General features: G+C 44.7%; 1 protein-coding gene across 1 annotated transcript; it reads left to right on the plus strand.

The window, feature by feature from the left end:
* The first annotated feature begins 890 nt into the window (after nucleotides 1–890).
* LOC310800143 (palmitoyltransferase ZDHHC18-B-like) lies at nucleotides 891–19,196 on the plus strand. Its single transcript, XM_083662724.1, has 9 exons — nucleotides 891–1,461; nucleotides 2,385–2,545; nucleotides 4,394–4,543; nucleotides 6,107–6,244; nucleotides 6,387–6,438; nucleotides 10,465–10,567; nucleotides 10,659–10,771; nucleotides 12,032–12,134; nucleotides 17,163–19,196. The coding sequence occupies exons 1-9, from the start codon at nucleotides 1,223–1,225 to the stop codon at nucleotides 17,550–17,552; spliced, it is 1,449 nt and encodes a 482-aa protein (XP_083518850.1). The 5' UTR covers nucleotides 891–1,222; the 3' UTR covers nucleotides 17,553–19,196.
* Nucleotides 19,197–21,169: the final 1,973 nt, after the last annotated feature.

A 21,169-nucleotide genomic window follows, 5' to 3' on the forward strand; every position in this document is an offset into this window, starting at 1 on the left:
CTTTACTGACAAACTTCCTTCAAAGCTCCAATAGCTTCACAGCTAACGTTAGCTTCACAGCTAAACCATTCATCTGAGTCCAGTGAGTCTTCTTCCTCTGATCAACGGAGCCCTGGTTCCACTTCATATAGGCCCTATTTGTGATAATATCGTCCGCACATACGAGTCTTCTGTTTGTAAATTAAACTTCTTAAAGTATTATAAACGGGAAATAGGCTAGTATGCTACTGCTAGTAAGTGCTAACGTCTTTGTTGTTACAAGAACGTTTGCAGGATGCGCGCTTCAACCCAATACCCAGAATGCCTTGCGGTATGAAATGCGAGCGGGGTCGGGGGGAGGGAGGTGATGGGGGAGGGGCGCAGTGAGAACCTGGTGAGAACACAACAAAACTGCTGCCTACGCACAGTAGGGCTACGTTGATGTAGAAATAAAAAATAAAAGATACAGATATTTTTAAGGAAGTAATCATTACTTACTGGTTCGTTAACATGGTAACTAATGGTCAGTTCTTAAGTAACTACCATTAAGGAACTACCTATTAACTATTCATGAACTAATCATGAACTATTCATGAACTAATGATTAGTTCCTGACTAGTTCCTCAATAACTACCCATTTTTTGTGTTACAGTATTGTAAAGTGTTACCGACTGAGGTAGGAAAAATTGGATCCTGTATTGCATACTCCGGTACAGTAGGTGGCGGTATGCTCCTTTACAATTGGATTGCAATCTGCCAAAAAACGCAAAGAAGAAGAAGAAAAAATCAGCCAAATCAACTTCCGGGTGGCTACGTCAACATCCACACCGTGACGTGTGTTGGCTGACGGTAAAAGTGAGCTAGCAGCCGTGTTCCGTGTTTTCTTTTTTGACAAAAGAGCGAGTTAAAGTTAAATCGACTTCATGGGTCGTTTCCGTTGAACTAACAAATATGGTCGTGGTAGTTAACGGTGATTCAACTCGGGAACTGATTCGGCTCGTGAACCTGGACCACGGAGAAGAATGCCGTTGCTGGTCCGCTAGCTAACGTTAGCTGTCTGGATGGGCTAACCAGTAGCTACTGTCTCTAATGTTAACGTTATAATACTAGCCTCGACGCAAGACTCCCTGAATGAATGTTGAAGTAGCTAGCTAACTAGCGTGTGTCGAAACCGTGGAGAGAAAAGAGCAGCTCCTGTGTGCCTTTTAGCTACCTCAACTGTGGCGGATAGTGTGTTTACACGATGAAGAATTGCGAGTACCAGCAGATCGACCCACGGGCTTCACTGTCTGTGTCCCCCTCGTCAGGTCGACCCTGCGCGGGGAAGACGGTGCACAGGCAGCCGCGGAGGAAATGGGAGGTGTTTCCAGGGAAGAACCGCTTCTATTGCGATGGACGGGTGATCCTCGCCAGACAGAGCGGCGTCCTTCCTCTGACACTGGGCCTTATTGTTGTCACTTGTGGCCTCTTCTTTGCTTTCGAGTGAGTATTGTATCCTCCTCCAGCAGGGTTTCAGGTCTAGAAAGTCATTGAGATAAAAAATAATAATAATAATTTCCATCTCCTGAATATTTGGGAATTTGAAAAGACGTCTAGGAAAGTACACACACGCACACACACACACACACACACACACACACACACACAAAAACTCACACACACACACACACAAACTCACTACCTCCTCCTAAACTCAACTGAAGTTGGAACTCATCTAATTTAATGCCTGTCTAACTGGGACTGTAAATTCATGTAAATTCCCTGCACATTTAATGCCTATTTAACTTAGCCTGTACATTTCATGTACATTCAATGTAAACTCTTATTTAACTCCGACTGTAAATTCATGTAAATCCACTGCCTATTTAACGTCTATTTAACTCAGTCTGTAAATCTCATGTAAATCCAACGTAAATTCATATTTATCATCCACAGAACACTTCACCACTCATGTACATATTGTATATATTGACTCGATTTGATTGCACTTGCAACTTTGCGATTGTCTTTAGTTATCTTCCTACTTCTGATCTCTGTATATTGATGTGACCGCTACGCTGCATACAGACACTAAGACAAATTCCTCGTATGTAACTTGCATACTGTGGCAATAAAAGTGATTCTGATTCTGAAAGTATGGGAAATGTTGTGGTACAGGTCACACACATAATTATAGCTTTTGTGTTGTAGACGCATTGAGTCCACAGTATTTGCATAAATCATATTGAACGCCACACAAAATCTTCAAAACAAATCAAGGCCTGGGGAAAAAATAATAATTAATTGAAAATGTGTAGGAAGGAATCTTGCATTGTATTACTGTATGTTGCAACTTTAAGTCTGGATTCGCAAAAAGGGCAGACTGAGACAAACTCATGTTCTGTCATGTCTCCCTCCACCTGCAGTTGCCCCTTCCTGGTGGAGCATCTGACCGTCTTCATACCTGTCATTGGGGGCGTGCTTTTTGTGTTCGTCGTCATCTCCCTCCTGCAAACCAGCTTTACAGATCCAGGCATTCTGCCGAGAGCGACGCCGGATGAAGCCGCAGATATAGAGAAGCAGATAGGTAAGTAAGGCAGATATAGAGAAGCAGATAGGTAAGTAAGGCAGATATAGAGAAGCAGATAGGTAAGTAAGGCAGATATAGAGAAGCAGATAGGTAAGTAAGGCAGATATAGAGAAGCAGATAGGTAAGTAAGGCAGACGCTGGGACTGAGCTCTACATGTCATGAGAGGCCAGCGGGCTTGGATAGGCTACTAACTAGAGCACAGAGCCAGGCGACTGAAACAGAGAATATTGAAAGGTCCAAATAACGTTACAGGTCCTGACCAACGATGTGTGTGTGTTGAACTTAACTAGCTGGCCGAAAACGGGCAGAATTACTGGAGGAAAACGTTAGATTCATGTGGGCTCAGTTTTGAACCTAACATCACATTAACTCATTGAGTGCGAATGACGTCGATCGGCGTCAAAGCAAATAGTAACATAGAGTGCCAATGACGTCGATCGTCGTCAAATGTTTTTTGACGGTGGGACGTGGATCAAAGCCTCATGCATCTCCTGTAAAAATATGGGAGATGTCGAATGTGTACCGGTATATGCTATTTTACGGACCCATTAGGTGGCGACAGTGCTCTCCAGATTAGAGAAAGGTGAGGAAAAAACACGAGAAGAAGTCATGGGGAAACGGAAACCGCATCGGTATGCATCGATATACATGAAGCATAACGTTAGCTGTGCCTGTGAACAGCAGCCAATCTGCTGCCACAACTGAGCCCCTCTGTCTCTGCTGCATAGTTTCTCCACACGATTAGCCGCCAGAAAAGAAAACCAAAGCCAAACCATTCTCATGAGAATGGTTTGGCTTTTCGGTGTCACGCTGGGAGCCGGCGCACAAGGCGGAGCGCTCCGAAAATAGACTCTGGGATGCAGCGCACTTTGAAACGCGCAGCAGAAAGCCTAGAATCGGACGCAGCTTCATCCCAGCTCACAACCGAAACCCCAGAAACGCAGACGAACTCAGCGAGCCCGATCCAGACTCCCCCGACGAGCGGCCGCCATCCGAACGTGGATCCGCAGGCAGCAGAGCCTGCCATAGCAGGCAGCAGAGACTCGCCTGACACACGCAGCAGAGCGAGCGAGCAGAGCCACCAGAGACACTCCCACGGAGGAGGAGTTTGGAGTTGAGGGGGGTGGGGGTGCTATTTTATTGAAGGAAATTACTGTTCAGATGTTTCAGGTCAGAAAATATTAGCTTCAGAGTCAGTGATGTGCTTGAAATGCTTCATTTCACAAAAGGCTGATTATCTCAGCTTCTAGATGGAAACGTCTGTTTTTGCTGAAAACAACCTATCTTCTCCGGCTGATAACTAAAGAACGGAAAATGATATCAATAAACTTTTTTTTGCTGATGATAGAAGAGAGTCTCATCGTTCTTTGGGCGTGTTCGGTGTTTACATAGTAATATCACACAATATTCTGTGGGCCTCGAGAAATCACTGAAAACGCTCTGAAACTCTGGCACTGGGAGCATCCGTTTTCCAAAAGTGGCTGGCACTCAATGAGTTAAGAGAGAAACACAGCAGCAGCAGCAGCCTATGTAATGAAGCGACTTCATGGAAACACTTGTGACATTACTCAACATGGGGCTGAAAACAGGAAAGAACGTGAAGTTTCCTCTTTGTCTTAACATTTTCACAACACAAGTGACTTCTGCTTATCCTCCCCTCCTCCTCCTCCTCCCCGCTATACCAGTGGCTCTACCGCTTCTCTGAAATGAGGACATCCTACCATACAGTGTTCTCTTTCTATGGTTTCGTCTGAAATGATATCATTCTGACTGATTCACCTGTTCATGACTTTGAAGAGAACGTGTGACCGAGTCTCTCCCTCGGTTCTTCTCTGTTTTAAAAGATATCTCAGGATCCTCCACGTACCGCCCCCCTCCACGGACCAAGGAGATCCTCATCAACCAGCAGGTGGTGAAGCTCAAATACTGCTTCACCTGTAAAATGTTCCGCCCTCCTCGGACGTCCCACTGCAGCCTCTGTGACAACTGTGTTGGTAAGGAGGAAAAAATAGACCTTGAATACCTGGTATACACACAATTATTTTAAGTGACAGAAACGGGTCGCTTAAAAATAGATATAATCAATATACATGTTTGGTATTATCCTTACCCCGCTAGCCGGGCGCTTCTCGCTCATACTGAGCATTAGCGCCTGGCGAACGTCGACGCATTTCCCATCAAACAATCGTGCCGCTCTCACGTCTAGGTATAAAAACCAACCCTTACCTGAGCCAAAAACGTGAAGTGAAGATGCTATCCGATGCACAACATCCTCTCCTTTTAAATACATATAGGTGCCGCTTCCAAATTGTTGCATAAAATCCACTTTTCTGTCTTTGAAAAACCCAAAAATGTAGGTGCAATACCATTGCGGAAGTGTAGGGGGCATTAGTGAGTAAACTGAGTCGTCGTTCAGGGTTGCTCCAGATGAATGATTTTCGCTTTTTCAAAGACAGAAAAGTGGATTTTATGCAACAATTTGGAAGAGGCACCTATTTAAAAGAAGAGGATGTTGCGCATCGGATAGCGTCTTCACTTCACGTGTTTGGCTCAGGTAAGGGTTGTTTTTATGCCTCCGCCGGCGATAGCCAGGCCGGAGGCATTATGGATCCGGGTTGTCCGTACGTACGTACGTCCGTCCGTCCGTACGATGTTTGTTAACGCGATATCTGAGGAACGCCTGGACGGAATTTCATCAAATTTGCCTCAAACATCGACTTAGACTCAAGGATGATCTGATTAGATTTTGGTGGTCAAAGGTCAAAGGTCAAGGTCACTGACCTCTCGAACGCCATTTTCAAGCTTGTTAACGCGATATCTGAGGATCGCCTTGACGGAATTTAATCAAACTTGTCTCAAACATCGACTTGGACTCAAGGATGAACTGATTACATTTTGCTGGTCAAAGGTCAAAGGTCAAGGTCACTGTGACCTCTCAAACGCCATTTTCCAGCTTGTTAACGCGATATCTCACGAATGCCTTGACGGAATTTCATCAAATTTGCCTCAAACATCGCCTTAGACTCGAGGATGATCTGATTAGATTTTGGTGGTCAAAGGTCAAGGTGAGCTCTCGAACGCCATTTTCAAGCTTGTTAACGCGATATCTCAGGAATGCCTTGACGGAATTTAATCAAACTTGTCTCAAACATCGACTTGGACTCAAGGATGAACTGATTACATTTTGGTGGTCAAAGTTCAAGGTCACTGTGACCTCTCACACACCCAATTTCCAAGCTCTGTAACGCAACATCACAGGAGCGCCTTGACGGAATCTCTTCCAATTTGCCTCAAATGGCGATTTGGACTCCAGAATGAACTAATGGCGGAGGCATAAGTCCGCGTTGCGGTCATTCTAGTTTATACCTAGACGTGAGAGCGGCACGATTGTTTGATATTGTTTGATGGGAAATGCGTTGACGTTCGCCGGGCGCTAATGCTCAGTATGAGCGAGAAGCGCCCGGGCTAGCGGGGTAAGTGTATTATCCCAACACGTTATGTACCGCTATAAGCTTTTCTTCTAATATCTGCTACATATACTTTGTTTTTGCCCTCAGAACGATTTGATCACCACTGCCCGTGGGTGGGGAACTGTGTGGGAAAGCGCAATTACCGCTTTTTCTACAGCTTCATCATCTCCCTCTCTTTTCTCACATCATTCATCTTTGGCTGTGTCATCACACATCTCACTCTTCGTAAGTATTCGTCCTGCACAGAAACACACGTCACTAGGGGGCGCTCCAGTACTGTGTTTTGTTTTGTGTACCTGTCATGTTTTTGATCAAAAGACCATAATTTAAGATTGCTTGGTTTCTGATTTGTCTCTCTTCCCTCCAGGATCTCAAGCAGGTAAAGGCCTCGTCCAAGCCATTCAGGAGAGCCCCGCCAGATATCCTTTCTCTACGCCACATTCCTATTCTCAGTCCATAAGCCACTTCTAAACATCAAGTCTGGATCATGTCCGGCTAGCCAGAGCAGGGTATTCTCTGGTTTTTACTAGTGATGCACCGATTGCGATTTTGTTGGCCGATTCCGATTTCCGATTTTTGAATAGTCTGACTTGCCGATACCGATTTTTGCCGATTCCGATTTTCTTTCTAAGAACAATAATTGACGGGTTATTTTTTGACGTTTTTTTTTTTTTTTTTACTTTGCTTTAATAGAAAATTAACATTCATGTCACATTTCTTATCATTTGCATGAGGTAGGACGATCTCACTCAAAAACATCTCAAAATAAAAGTGTTCCAGGTTACTGGACAGAGCTGTTCTTTTTTGTGTAAATACAATGAATATAAAACAATTAATTCCAGTATATCCCACAGCTAACATGCATTTACTTTTCCAAAAGAAAAAACGTGCAACAGAACAGGGGCTTCAGATGAAAAGTAGCCTATGGCTAAATCTGTTACAAAGCATATCTTCCCCTATGGGGTTTAATGTTTTTTTTGTATATGTCCCTGCCAAATAAACTAATAAAATAAAATAAATAAACGTCAAAATGTTATCCATGGACAAGGAGTTTATAGCCTATGTGGAGCCCAGAGACCTTCGAAGCCATGCCCACTCTACAGTTGTGGATTTGGCTGTTATTGAGTAGCCTAGATGAGGAAATGAGTTTGAGTTGACTCAGTTTGAATATCGTAGTTTACACACAGTCCGTTTTTTTTAATCCGCCATTCGAAAAAAAATCATCTCGCACAGTAAACCTTGCACACTGGTCCGATGCGTTTTATTATTATGTTCGTCGTTCTATTCACAATACGAAACAAAAGTCCTCTCCTGTATCCACGTTACAACGTGACTGGCAGATAGCAGCAGCAGCAGCAGGCAGCGGTGATGTGGAGTGCAGCTGGTCGCGGAAGAGGGGTGAGGTGAAGCGAGCCACTCAGACTGCAGTGGACTCCAAACAACCTACCCGGCCCCTCCAGTCCGCGACTCCACACTGACGAAGACATGCTGTGGCATGTGTGTAGTGGCAGCTTTCGTTTTAGCAGCAACTCATCCGTCTCGGTCTCGCTGCTTTTGGGTGCGCGCACGTCACTTGAAAATCGGCTCACAGAATCGGCATTTTAGAGTGACCGGCGCAGATCACCGATCGAGGCCGATCACGTGGAAATCGGCCATTTCCGGTCACGTGCCGATCGATCGGTGCATCCCTAGTTTTTACCTTTCTAGACATGAGGGGTCTTTGTTTAGAAACAGCTGGAAATGGTCCGTTTTCTCTGGCGAGTAGAGTGGGCGGGGGGAGTGGAGGAGTGGGGTGTGGTAGGGTGTATCGATAAAAAGAAATGCCATAAATGCAATGTAAACGGCTTTAGCGAATCCGTAACCAAACTCCATTCAAAAACATGCAGTCTTAACGGAGGATGCGTTCCGACGCATTCAGGCGATAACGTGGGGTGGCAATGTGCCAGAAAAAGTGAGCGCACGCCTTTGTTACAACGCCCAAAAGCCGCCAGTCAAAATAGTGGTCGCACTAACGTTACACTGGATGAGTTTACAAGTGGCATTCAAGTCATATCTGACTAGTTTTCAATTTATTTCTCCCCACAAAAGTTAGGCTATATGTCTCGATATAGGCTGATGCAACACTGACAGGTCGGGAGGAAAGGAAACCATTCAAGGGGGACGATTCAACTTTTACTTGTTTACTCACCTAATTTGGCTGTCTTCCAAATAATCCAGGCACGTAACTACGTCCATTCATGAAATTATTAAATAAAAAAACAGCACAGGGACATTAATGGTTTGTAAAGTAACATACATGATCCGGAACATGAGCTGCCTGTGTTAAACAACAGCCGTTTTGCCAATGATTCGGATCCTGTACTAGGGGCTCAGATGGTCATGATCCGCACTCATAATACTTGTTTCTAAACATGCAGGCCGACCGGCTAGCAGCTGGTCATAATCCGGATTCCACTGCATGTTTAGAAGGGGCTATTCACCTTATTCTTTTTCTTAAAAAAAAACCCCAAACTGTTTTAAAGTTTTAATATTTGTCGGGTGAGAACGTAACATATATGTGACCAGTTTATCAGAATAACGCCTATTGGAAATCTTTAACGAGCAGCGAGGACCGGGAGCGCTGGCTGTGATCTGTCAAACCCTACTGTAGGCTACTGGCAGTGAGAAAACACTGTCGACGTGCTTTTGTAACTAACGTTAAATGCCGACCGGATACAGCCATCGGCTCCTCGCAGCAGTAACGTTATGAACATGTCACTGAAGTTGGCCCCAGTGTCGCTTCATTCTGAATGTTGCCAAACTTCATTCATACTTCATTCATACTGACGTTTTATGTTGAAAATGGCCGCCAACTAGCGCTGAACCGGAAGAACAAATACGTTGCGTCGAACGCGGAAGAGAGAAAAAGTGGGCGTGGTGAATAAGGTGAATAGATGAGGTCACTTCAGCAGTGTCATTGCCCTGAAGAAGTTGTTTATGTTGACACTGTTGACACAGCATTTCCTCAGGCTCCCCTGCCTTAAGCCCACACTTAATAGGATCAGAGAGTTAGCATCTAACATGCTGCAAATCAGTGCTTTTAGGCAGATGGCTTTTCAGTACTGGCAGGTTTGCTGCCTCATATCATTATGGGATTATGTCATTGGCTAGATCAATTCAGTCAACATGACTATATAAGTGATGCGCCGTTAATTACTCTATAGACCTTATTGGCTAACCCCGGACAGCGCCATATTGTTGACATACCGTCCTGCAGCTGACAACTATAGTAACGGCCTTATTGTCGTTTCTGTTCCATTACAAAATAGCGATAGTGATGACAGCAATAAAAACCCCAGAGTTGTTGTTTGTATGCTGCCGTTAATGCCTGTAATAAATAAACAAAAGAAAAAACGAGGTGAACAGACTTTGCTGTGAGGAGCTGTCAGAAAGTTTCACCTCTCTCTCCCAACTATCCACACGTCTCCTGTGCTGCTGACGTATCCTCCGTCTCGCTCCCTTCACCTCTGTGGACGGTAGAGATAGAAACAAACCACGGGGACTTTATTGCTGTCATTACGACAGCCGTGTGTAACGCAGGTCACCATCCGAACACTATTGGAACGATACAGGTAACGCTAACGGCGGCTAGCTTCCTATAAACTCTGCTCTCACATAGGCTGTCACTTAAAGCGGCTGCGCTATGTCAACAACATGGCGGCAGTGGGCGTGCCCGTACGTGAGTGACGTCAATCGAATAAGGTCTATTGTCAAAACTGCTGTGGTGCAGATACGTAGTAACATGTTCAGCAGATGAGTGGATGGTTAGACATATTGGTCAGTTGGCAATGTCTTTGTAATGGTGGAGGGGGGAACACTTCTACATATTCAGCCTTGTGATCAGAGCATGTGAGCGGTGATAATTACCGCTCCTCGCTCACGGAGCGGCCCTTTCCACCCGCTCCTCTCCAGACCGCTCCCCGCTCGGTACAGATCTCACCCGCTCGCACTCACCGCTCCGCTCCGCACTAAAGAACAAAAAAGATTAAAAAGGCCAGGGTGTTTTAATTTGCGTTTAAACGCCTGGGCAACGGGCGTTGCTCCCTACAAATAACATGAGCTCAGCTGCGAGTCGACTGCATGTTCGTTTCTCTTCCTTCTCGTCTCGCAGCAGCTGGCAAGAAAATAGTGGGCGTGCACACGGCCACGCCACAGATGCATTCTGGTTTCCGAACATGTTGCGATCGAAACCGGTAGCGGGAACCGAGCGGGGCGATCGGTGCCGCTCTGGTCCCCGCTCGCCGCTCAAGCCAAAATCGCTCCACGCTCCGCTCCGTTCACACGCTCTGCTTGTGATCAGTTAGAATCATGTAGCCTTTTATTATTGCCATGTAATCATGTATAATGATGACGTTGACGTTGATGTTGATGTTGATGTTGTCATGCCTTGACGAGCTCTTGTGTACCGTGGTGGAGGTGGTCATCTGCTTCTTCTCCATCTGGTCTGTCCTCGGCCTCTCCGGCTTCCACACGTACTTGATAGCCTCCAACCTCACAACGAATGAAGATGTAAGTGCTTCCCTGTGTACGGATGGTTCAAATCAACTGTTACATTGATCATGACAGACCATTGAACTAACAGCTTATGTTCCATGTGCAGATCAAGGGATCCTGGTCAAGTAAAAGGGGAGCAGAGGACACTGGGAATCCTTACAGTTACAACAGCATCATCACCAACTGCTGCGGGACGTTATGTGGCCCCATGCCACCAAGGTCAGTAGAGACATGAGGAACCTCCATCCTATGAGCTAAGGCTCTGTACCGCTCGCACGCACACACACACACACACGTCAAGTTTATTTGTAAACCTCAGAGGGCTTTACAAAGAATGTATAGCTAGTGTCCTCTAGAGAGAGAGTGGCATCAGCGGAGGACCAAAATGCGAGACTCATTAGCCAATGAACAGCCAGGAATGGGTCTTGCGCTACTTTTGCATGCTAAAATAAAGCTGATAATGTACAATTTGATTCAAGGGGGGGGGGGAACCCTTTCAGAGTACAACACAAACTTGTCTATTTTGCTGCAACTCGACAGTGCTGCTTAATCCAGGACCTTACTTCCTGGAACTCTTGATTGGTGTGAATGGAGATGTCGGGACTCTTCTATCTACACGGCTCTGGGTAGAGCTAACCACAATCCAAGCATATAAAAAACAAGCGTAGCAAGGAAGAGAGACCACTTTCTGTGATTTTATATGAGGCTCGCCCTGTGACTCACAGCAAAGTCTAGAGACATTTTTTTCCGTTCAATATCAGTGAAATTGCTTCAGGGACATTGTAGGGCTGCTCGATAAATCGATTTTGAATCGTATCGAATTAATTAGTTAGGACGATGTAAAAAAAATGAAAATCGTAAAATCGATTTTTTTAACTAGGGTTATTACGTTACGGCGGGGCGGCTCTCTGTCATGTACGCGTGCTGTAGCAGCACGCGTACATGACACTACTCGTCTTTTCTCCCCGCTGTAAAGTCTCTCTGGAGGCTGTGACTACTGCTGGCTACTAAAGACAGCAGCAATTAACTTATTTCAACCCCTCCAAAAAGCACAGTGTGTGTGAGCACTGAGCAGCGTGTTGCACTGCGGGGCGGGCTGTGCAAGATAACGATTACCACAACACAAACACGCGGTGCGCACGAACAAAGACGTTATCACTGGACGCTGAAATGTTGCCTTTATAGTTCACATAACAACACGTGAGGCCACCGAGTAACGTTAGGACTCACCTCCAAAAGCGCAAATCCACCAGTGTCAAGTGACTGCAGGTTAGCAAGCAACAGCCAGGAAGTTAGGCATAGCAAGTTAGGCTAAAACAGGAAGTTGGGTTGTTCTGCCTTCAGAGTAAAAGCGTAAATTGTCACCTATGAAAAAAATAGTTCTGCTCATTTTTACGCAACATTGAACAGCCCTAGGACATTGCCTTCAACACATCCACGAGATGTCCTCCTAACATCATCCTCTGCTCTGTGTTGCAGTCTGATCGACAGAAGAGGCTTCTTGTCCGCCGCCGACGAGGCGACCTCCGCTGCCTCTGAGACGGAGCTGCCGCACTTCACAGCCAAGAGTGACACGCACATGGTAGGATGAGCAAAGCTAGTGCTCCTCCCTTCCAACGCCCCTTAGTGTCCCATAGCTCCTGTGCGCCCCCTAGTGTCCCATAGCTCTGCTGCACCCTGTGTGCCTTCTCCATCCACTCAGTGTCCACCGCTTCACCCTCTAGTAGAGTTGGCGACACACCTCGAGTTCAATGTTATTATGGTCAAAGTTGCACATTTTTATACACACTGCCCATGCCCAAGACGGAGCAAACCGTGAATACTTTCCCAATTAATGGCTCATTGAGTGATCTCTGACCTTTATTGACCTCTGTTGGCAACCGAGAATGTACGACGACATCTTTAGGTCTCTTGAACACAGCTTCACGATGACTTGAAATTGACACAAATCATCTTTATTTTCAAATCATATTTATTTTCACAATAAAGATGAGTAAACTAGCTCATTAGAGAAAGAGGTTCCAACTGAAATGTCTTAGTGAAGAGGTCATTTGTACCGCCCTCCATCGTTGACCAGTTGAAAATGCAAGTTGGCTGGGAGGTTTTTGTCCCAAAACAAAGTATGGACAAGAAAGAATTTTGAAAGCCGGAAATCTGAACACCTTCATACTGATCAATGGTGTCTCAAACATATATTGGTCTTTTTGTGCTATGGGACAGTAAAAACCAGGGCCCCGTTGCACAAAGCACCTTAGGTTAACATTTCCCTTAGGGTCCCGAGTTAAGGTGTCCATCAAATAGAATCGGCGGCACAAAACACCCTTAAATCTTGTGCTTATCTTTTCCTTCAAATGTTTAACCTCGTGGAGAAGATTTAAGGGTGTTTTGTGCAGTCGATTCTATTTGATGGACACCTTAACTCGGACCCTAACGGAAATCTTAACCTAAGGTGCAACTGGGGACAGACCTTTTTGCACCTTTTTAATATCTTATATTCATGTTTGTTTACCTTTTAGGAATCATATTTTTCTGGATCTACCTCTTAATTACGTACTACTGATTTTGCTCGTACAGGTATTTGTGGTGAAGTTGTACAGTATGCACACAAAGGAATTGGTTACCGTTTTCTTTTTGGGTTTTTTGGCACCTACATTTTAGCACATGCATACTTTCAAGCAGTGGGTATTTGATTACATTTTGTGTTAACATTTATTAGCACTTTATCACTGATCATGTGTCGCACATTCTTTCAATGTATTTGTCACTCATACCAAATTTGTCAGAATTTCAAATGTCTAGGTGGTATATTCATTTTTATTTTCCGAAACCCTGGGGCAATACTTTTCCCTATTTTATTTCATTTAAAGACATAAGTGTTATTTTATGTGTTAAATAAACGTGATTTTTGTATTTTGGAATTTGGCCTCTGTTTAAGTTTACGTTTACTTCCCCTCTTCATGTCTTCAAGAGTCTTATGTCTTCTTATACTTACTGTGGATTTTAAGATGTTTGGCAAAGTCGTGTCTTCCGAGGTCTACATAGAGACGCTGCATGAAATAGGCCACGCCCAACACGGGGGGAAAACTCTCCATTCACTCCCACACACCAGTGTCATTTTCCTTGAATTAAACATAGCTAAAAGCTGTTGTGTGGTGGGGCTGCGCAGACAACAAATGTAAAAAATCGCCAATTAACGTTTTTTTTGTACTCCCGAGCAAAACAAGGAAGCCATTGAGAATTGGCGAGAAGAAAAATGGGGATCTAGCTGTCAAGGAAGGAAATTGGAGTGTTCATCTTCCATGATCTTTGTGTGCAACACGTGACATAGGTTGAGGCGATGTCTCGTCATCGACGATGGGTTAGCCGGCTCTTCCATCCATTCAGCAAAGTTAGAATTTAGCTGATAGCCCAGCCCAGGCAGACACGATCGGGCATTCAACCACCGCAGTAAACGCACATCTGAGCAGACGTCTTGTAGAGCTGTGCATCTTCACTGATCTCACGATTCGATACGATTCGATTATACAAGTCTACGATTCGATTCGATTCGATTATACGATGCATCTTAAATCGATGCATCACTTTTTCCGCAATACATGATTTATTTTTTCTCACTTTCTTTTTTCTCACTGTGTGGCTACTTTTAAAATAAAAGTGCATTTGGAATTGCATTGTATTATGATCCATAATTAAAATAAACAACTGCATGTACTTACATTCTATTTTATTTGATTATAAAAAAAAAAATTAAATAATCGATTTTTGATATTTGTTAATCGATTCAGAATCGTCCTATTAAGCATCGCGATGCATCTCTGAATCGATTATTTTCGGCAGCTCTAACGTCTTGTGTTCTGCTCTAGAACCCCCAAACCTGTAGTTTAGAGCCGCAGCACCGTCTTTTGGTGAGTCAGCCCATGAGATATGGGCAGGTTTTTACCCCACTCGCGCGCCAGCCATATAACATTTTGTGGGCGTTCCCACACATGCCGACTGTCTATAGGAGAACGGCAGGATTGGGGGGGGGGGGGGCAGTATTTGTTTCCCCCCCGTTTTGGGCGTGGTTTCTGAATGATGCGCTCCGCAGTGTCTCTGTTAGTGAATGTACGGGGTCGCACACTATGAACATGTGCTTTATCCATATAGACGGTTTTCACATAATTGGGTTGCTATGGGAACAGTTTGAACCCTATCTTATTTCCTGTCAGCTGTTGTATTAGCAAACATTGCAACAGGAAGTAAGCTAGGGGCAATTTTGAATGTTGTTATGTTGTCAAATTAAAAGCGTCTATATCCTGATCGCTGGCTTTAAGATGTAACACCCAGTGTTGTGCTGTATCCATCCCACCCTGCTAGGAGGAGAACTGTCAGGACTTTGCTTCTTTGTCCTGCACAGCCTGAAGGGGGCGCTGCTGCATGTAGACGGTTTGATGGTAAGAGTAGGGTTTGAACGTCAAACCAAACATAGCATCTCTCCAACTTGCCCGTGCATAAATATACCGTTCATTCAGTTCATTTATAGATGATGGATATCTGTTTGGATTGACTCAGTTATCCTGCGCTTATTGAGTTTCTTTAGTAATCCATTGTAGAGCCCGACCAATATATCGGTCCACCGATATTATCGGCCGATAACCGATGTATCGGCCGATATGCCGATATTTTTTTATTCTGTATTTTTTAAGTTATAGACAGCATGTTGTGTAGATTTGATCTTTTTTCTTAACTCAAGTTATATTTTATATTTGTTCTATTTGTGTTTTTGTATTTCTACTTATTTAAAATTATTAAATTCCCAGTTCAGTTTACCGTTTCATTGCATTGATGTCATTTTGGACAATAAAGCTTATTGATAAGCTGTAAAATATCCTCCCTACATTACATATATCAAGTCATATCTTTGTCAAGTGTTTGATATTTGAGGGATCATTGCAAAAATAATTGTGTAATATAATTAAGCAATATAGCATGAGAGCAAGTGTGTTGTGGAATATATCCCACTGATAAGCTGTTGCGGCCTCGTGGGATAACAGCTTATCAGCGGGATATATTCCACAACACCACGCAGCTCGAGTGCTATATTGCTTTTATAAAACGGTTTCCAAGTATAATAATATAATAATAATAATACTATAAGTCCGACTGGCATGGTATTCTGATAGAGTCAGTTGAAACACTACTGTAAGGCGGGACCTCTAGCAAGAAGATAGACGTGCGGGTGATTTGATTGGATCGTTCTGGAGACTGAAGTCGACATTGGCCAATCCTGGCGCTTGCTGAGAGCTTTTTGCAAAGCCCGACACCAGAGCCGTATGCCGACACCAAGTAACGTTACGTCTTATTTAGAAATGCGGGGTTAAGAGTGAGGGCGCGCGAGAGAGGGGTTAAGACATTAGCCCGCGTCTATTCTTGTACAAAACATCATTTTCTGCCAAGTATTAGTAAAGTTATAAGCGAAGATCGATTCACAAGGATCTGAAAGCTGTCTCCGCCATTTTGTTTTTGAGGTAACCAAAGCCTTTTAGTAAGAGAGTTGCGCCATCATGCGTCCATAATGACTCATTGTAAGGACTAGTGACCCTCCATACAGCAGATCAGGAGAAAGCTGTTTGGCTCGAGCGCAGCGCTGCCTTTTAGTAAGAGAGTTGCCATGGCAACCAATAACCCATGGCCATGGGTTATTGAACTCGGTTACTGGAATTATACAATGGCTGTGAACCAATCAGATTGCTTGATTTGAGAGAGCCGTTTTATAATGTGTATTATATAATATAAGAATATCGGGCGATATATCGATATCGGAATCTTTTTACTCCCTAATATCGGTATCGGCATCGGCCTCCAAAATCCAGTATCGGTCGGGCTCTATAATCATTGTCACACTGAAGACTCAAAAAAAAGGCAGTTGGAGAAGATGTGGTGGTTGGTTTTGCACCGAGCCGCCACGCTATCGATGTGTGCAAAAGTGTGACTTCCGTTTCAATGTGCATGCTCTTCACTACCATTCACCACCGTTTCACATTCTTCCACTCCTGAATGTTTCCTCACTCAGTGCTAGATGTTTCCTCACTCAGTGCTTAGATGATGGAGCTGCTAGATGAAGGCTGATCTGATCTTTCCCTTCTGCAGTTAGATGAGATGCGTTCCTCATGGTGCATCATCATGCATGCTGACCCAAGCAGAACCCAAAAGCCCTGCAGGTCTTCTGTCTCACATTCCTTCCTACACTCATCAGAGCCGGAGGAGCCAGCTGCCCTACATCAATCTAAATCTCACTTGATCTTCCTTCTTCTCTTGTTCCAACTGCATTGCTTCTATTCGAACTCACTCCTTCCACGCCACGCCATTTTAATCCAATGCTCCAATCCATTGACTACTCGCATCAGCTCTCATGGTTTTCTCACTGTGCTCGATGCCGTCCCCAAACTAATCCTCTCTTCATCCCATTGCAGAATTTCCTACATATTTCTTTGATTAACCTCCTGTTTCGTTGTGTCATTGCTGCTGCATTTCATAACATCTAAAGGTGGTGATGGTCATCAGGTTGGCCCTGTCTGTCTCTGTCCTCTCTTCCTTGACCCTGTCTTGTCTCTCGCTCTTCACTTCACAGTGCGCTCGGAGCACCAAGGGCATGCTGGAGCGGGCGGTCCGCTACTCTGACTTTCACGCCCTGTGGTGCCCTCCTCCGGGTACTCCTCCCAAGACCTCTCCCCTGCTGTGCCCTCCTCCTGGTGCTCCCAAGACCTCTCCTCCCCCGGGCCAGGAGTTGTCCGACACAGCAGCAGCAGCTCCTCCTCCGTCCACAGGCTGCTCGGCGGTGGCACAGCGGGCTCCTCCCCCTCCTTGCCTGCCGTTGGTCAGAAGCAGCAAGAGGGCGTCGTCGCTGCACTCCATCAACCCCGCCTTCCGCCTGGCTTCTCCCTCCCCTGCCCTCAGCCACGCCCCCCTGATCCTACTACAGGATGCGCCCGACGACGTCGGCTTCGTCCCGCCGCCCTGAGCGAGCCCCCGGTGACCACGGCCGCCCGTGAAATGTCGTTCGATCTCCCCCACACTGTTTAGTATCACTGGAGAGGGACAAAGAAACGGTTTCATCGTGGCGACCGTGGTCCTCACGCTGTCCTTTGGCCGGTTTGTATCTCAGGATGTGATTGTGATAATGAGCTGATGGGAGTATCGATCGGAGGTTCGTCATTATGTTCTATTAGGGCTGTACAATTTAATCGTGATCAAGATGACACAAGACGGTGCTCTCGTTTTGTCTCGTGTCGTAAATCCAGCGCACCCCTTTATTTCCCCTCTGCTCGCCTCCAAAGTCCAAACACCCTGCGGTGTGTTAGTTTCAACTCCAGTCGACGACAGAGCCGGCGTGTTTGTTCCGTTTAGGTGGAAACCTTCCTTGGTAGAAGATGACCGTTCAAAGAAATCCAGCGTTGTTATCTTTTGTTATTATTATTGTTATTATTATTATTATTATTAAAGTTCAATAAATGCATGATGTTCCCAAGGTCAAGGAGTAATCGTGTTAAATAATTGTGATCATCTCAGTATTGATCGAAAATAATTGTGGTTAACATTTTGACCATAATCGTGCAGCCCCTATGTTCCTACGAATTATATGAACAATGTCTTAGTTGGCCCTTCAGGTTGGATGTTCAACTTAGTAACATTGAGAAGAAGCACAAGAAAAATATATTTTTTACTCCATACTTGTTGTTTAAACACATCCAAAACATACCTCCATCCCGCTCCACATGCAGAGCCTCAAGCCATGCGTCTTTCCTAACTCGCAGCCTTTTACACAGTATTTATTTTCATTCTAATCTCTTATGCAAACAATTCACAGGTCTTCAAATCTGGGAATATTGATGTGTGTGGATGCAAAGATGGATGCTGGGTTTTCAGAGCAGAGCTTAGCTTTACGTCACGTCTTCTCATCTTGCTGTCATCCCAGTGTTGTCCTGTGGCTCCTGGTTCACATGCACTGTCAGTGATCGCTCTTTGGCCATGTTCAGACTAGGAGGCCAAATCTGATTTGTGAACTTTAGTGACCTATTAATGACTTTATCCAGATTGGTTTTATGAGTCTGGACGCTCCAAGTCTGATTTGTGTCACTTGTCCCAAACCACATATGGAGGTAGTTTCCAATCTGCTTCAAATGTGCTTTTGACTGATGTGTCTTCAGTGCGGACGCGCAGATCCACCAAATCTGATTTGAACGTCACTCGCAACTCGTCATCAAATGCTTCTGCGCAGGAAAACCACGTCACCAACGTACGTATTTACTGACGCCCACGTCGTTACCATAGCAACCCATGCAGATAGGCTGTTTAGGTCTGGACACACAGCTCCGACTTGAAAATCAGATTTGTGGCAGTGCGGACACACTCACAAATCAGATTTGGGAAACTAATCAAGATAATGATGATTAATGACTTTATCAGCAAATCAGATTTGCTTGTAATGTGAACATGGCCTTTGAGTGGGTCGTTGTTTTGAGGAGGCCCAGTTTGATTTGAACGTATGTGTCATGTCAAGATCGCTGCTGTATTTGTGTCATCATGTGTACATGTCTTGTGCATTAGAGACTGTTTTTTAAGACTACATCATGGGGACATTTAGAGGCCATTTACACCTGGCGTTAACATGCATTTTCTGCAATCTGATTGCAGAAACGGTTGTCCTCTCAATCCGCATAAAGTTGCTGTATCCAGATTGAGAGGACACATTGCATTTACACTTGTGTTCAATGTGTACACAATGCATCGCCGACCACCTCCGGAGGTGGTTTGGCCGATCAGATTGCAATCCTTCTTCAATGCGTTTTGGGGGTGTTTACACCTGGCATTTCAAGTGTTAAAACACAATCTGATTGCAATCTGATCACAGAAAACACATGTTAGCGCGCCAGGTGTAAATGGCCTCTTACTTGATGAATTTCTTTTGACTGGATGGTATTTAGGGCCTGGAAACTGTTTATGAGCTTGTGACGCAAAGAGAATGTTACCTGTACAATGTAGGACTTTTCAGTGAATTTGTTCAGGTGTTCATGTTTGACTGTGTGCATACTTATCTGATTTGCTTTTTCTTATGTCTTGGTTGTTGGAACCCAAGGATTTCATTTGAATCAAAAACCAAATTCACCACCACAGCCTATTGAGTTTTGGACTGCGATGTTTATACTGTAACTGACTCTGGCATCTACATTTCCCACAATACACATCTCCTGTGTGTTTCCTGTCATCACAGCAGTTAGGCGGTTGACAGAGCACAGGCTGGATGTGACATGCGGACTGTTTTACAGGCTGGGTGTGACGTGGACCGTTAACGCCGTGCTTCAATAAGCCAGAGTAAAGTTCAAGAAAATGTTAGACGACACCTAACAGCCAGGGGAGGTGTCAGTTGGGAAGGTGTCAGTTGCCTGCCTGGCCTGTGACCTTTTTCTGTTCTTGTGGCATGCAGCTGCAACTCAATCCTCGCTGAGGGCAAGTACAGTGCATTCTCTTGAGAGTAAACTGCAGGTAATGTGTTGAGTCACTAGGGGGCAGCGTCTGCTCTTACTAAAATGAGGTCTAGCCACACTTACGTTTTAGTAATGTGAAAACTGAGAAGGGGGGGGGGGGCGTTTTGGTGTTTTTTTAAAAATTGAATGTTGAAATACGCTGTGTGCATAGGTTGTGAGTTTGTGAAGATTGTGATAGTCAATGGGGTTGTCAGTTTGTCAATCTGCATCAAGACTCTTAGGTTACTTGGTTGTTAAAATGTGTAGAGACAATTGCAAGCAGTGCTCTTATGAGCACATTTCTTTTTGTATTTTGTCAAAACTGATAGATATATATATATATAAATACGCTTCCTCAATAAAAAATGATCAGTTTTGTTTGACTTGTGCAGGTAGTTTATTCTTGTTACTTTTCCTTTCACTGGAGGCCAGTTTCCACAATCAAAAAGCACATAGGCACTGACATTGTGCATTTTGATTTTACCCAATGTTCAACTGTCTGGGACAAACCACCAGTGATCCCACACTGCCCCATGTTAAAGTATGCATCCACGACGGTCAGGTTCACCCTTTCTGAATGAACGCTGTGCGACGAGTGGTAACTGACAGCTCCCTTATGGAAACAATGAAGAGACGCATGTTGACCACATGTGCTCACAAGGGCAAACATCCAGTAATGAAAAGGTCTTGTGTGAGGTGTGCTAAGATCTACAGTGTCTGTGTGCACCACAGACGATGAGGTGTGCTAAGATCTACAGTGTCTGTGCACCACAGACGATGAGGTGTGCTAAGATCTACAGTGTCTGTGTGCACCACAGACGACCCTGAGCATTGAGCTCACGACGGAGAGTTGAAAATATCTACGCGACTGTGGGCAAAGAAACTCTTATCAGCTCAGTCAGGAGAAGATGGTTACAGAGAAGTCCTGTTACTGACGGACCACAATGTCAGTTGGTTCAGGGCCGGTTCCAGAACAAGATGACTTGGGATGCATCCTAGATAGGAAGGGGTGCACATGCACGGGCCGACCCGGAAAAATTTGACATGTTATTTTACTAAAAAATAACGCATTTTACCATCATTTCAAGTGGAATGATACCAGCCAAGCAAGAAT

Source organism: Poromitra crassiceps (genome assembly GCF_964638095.1).
Source record: "Poromitra crassiceps genome assembly, chromosome: 29".
NCBI classification, from domain to species: Eukaryota; Metazoa; Chordata; class Actinopteri; order Beryciformes; family Melamphaidae; genus Poromitra; species Poromitra crassiceps.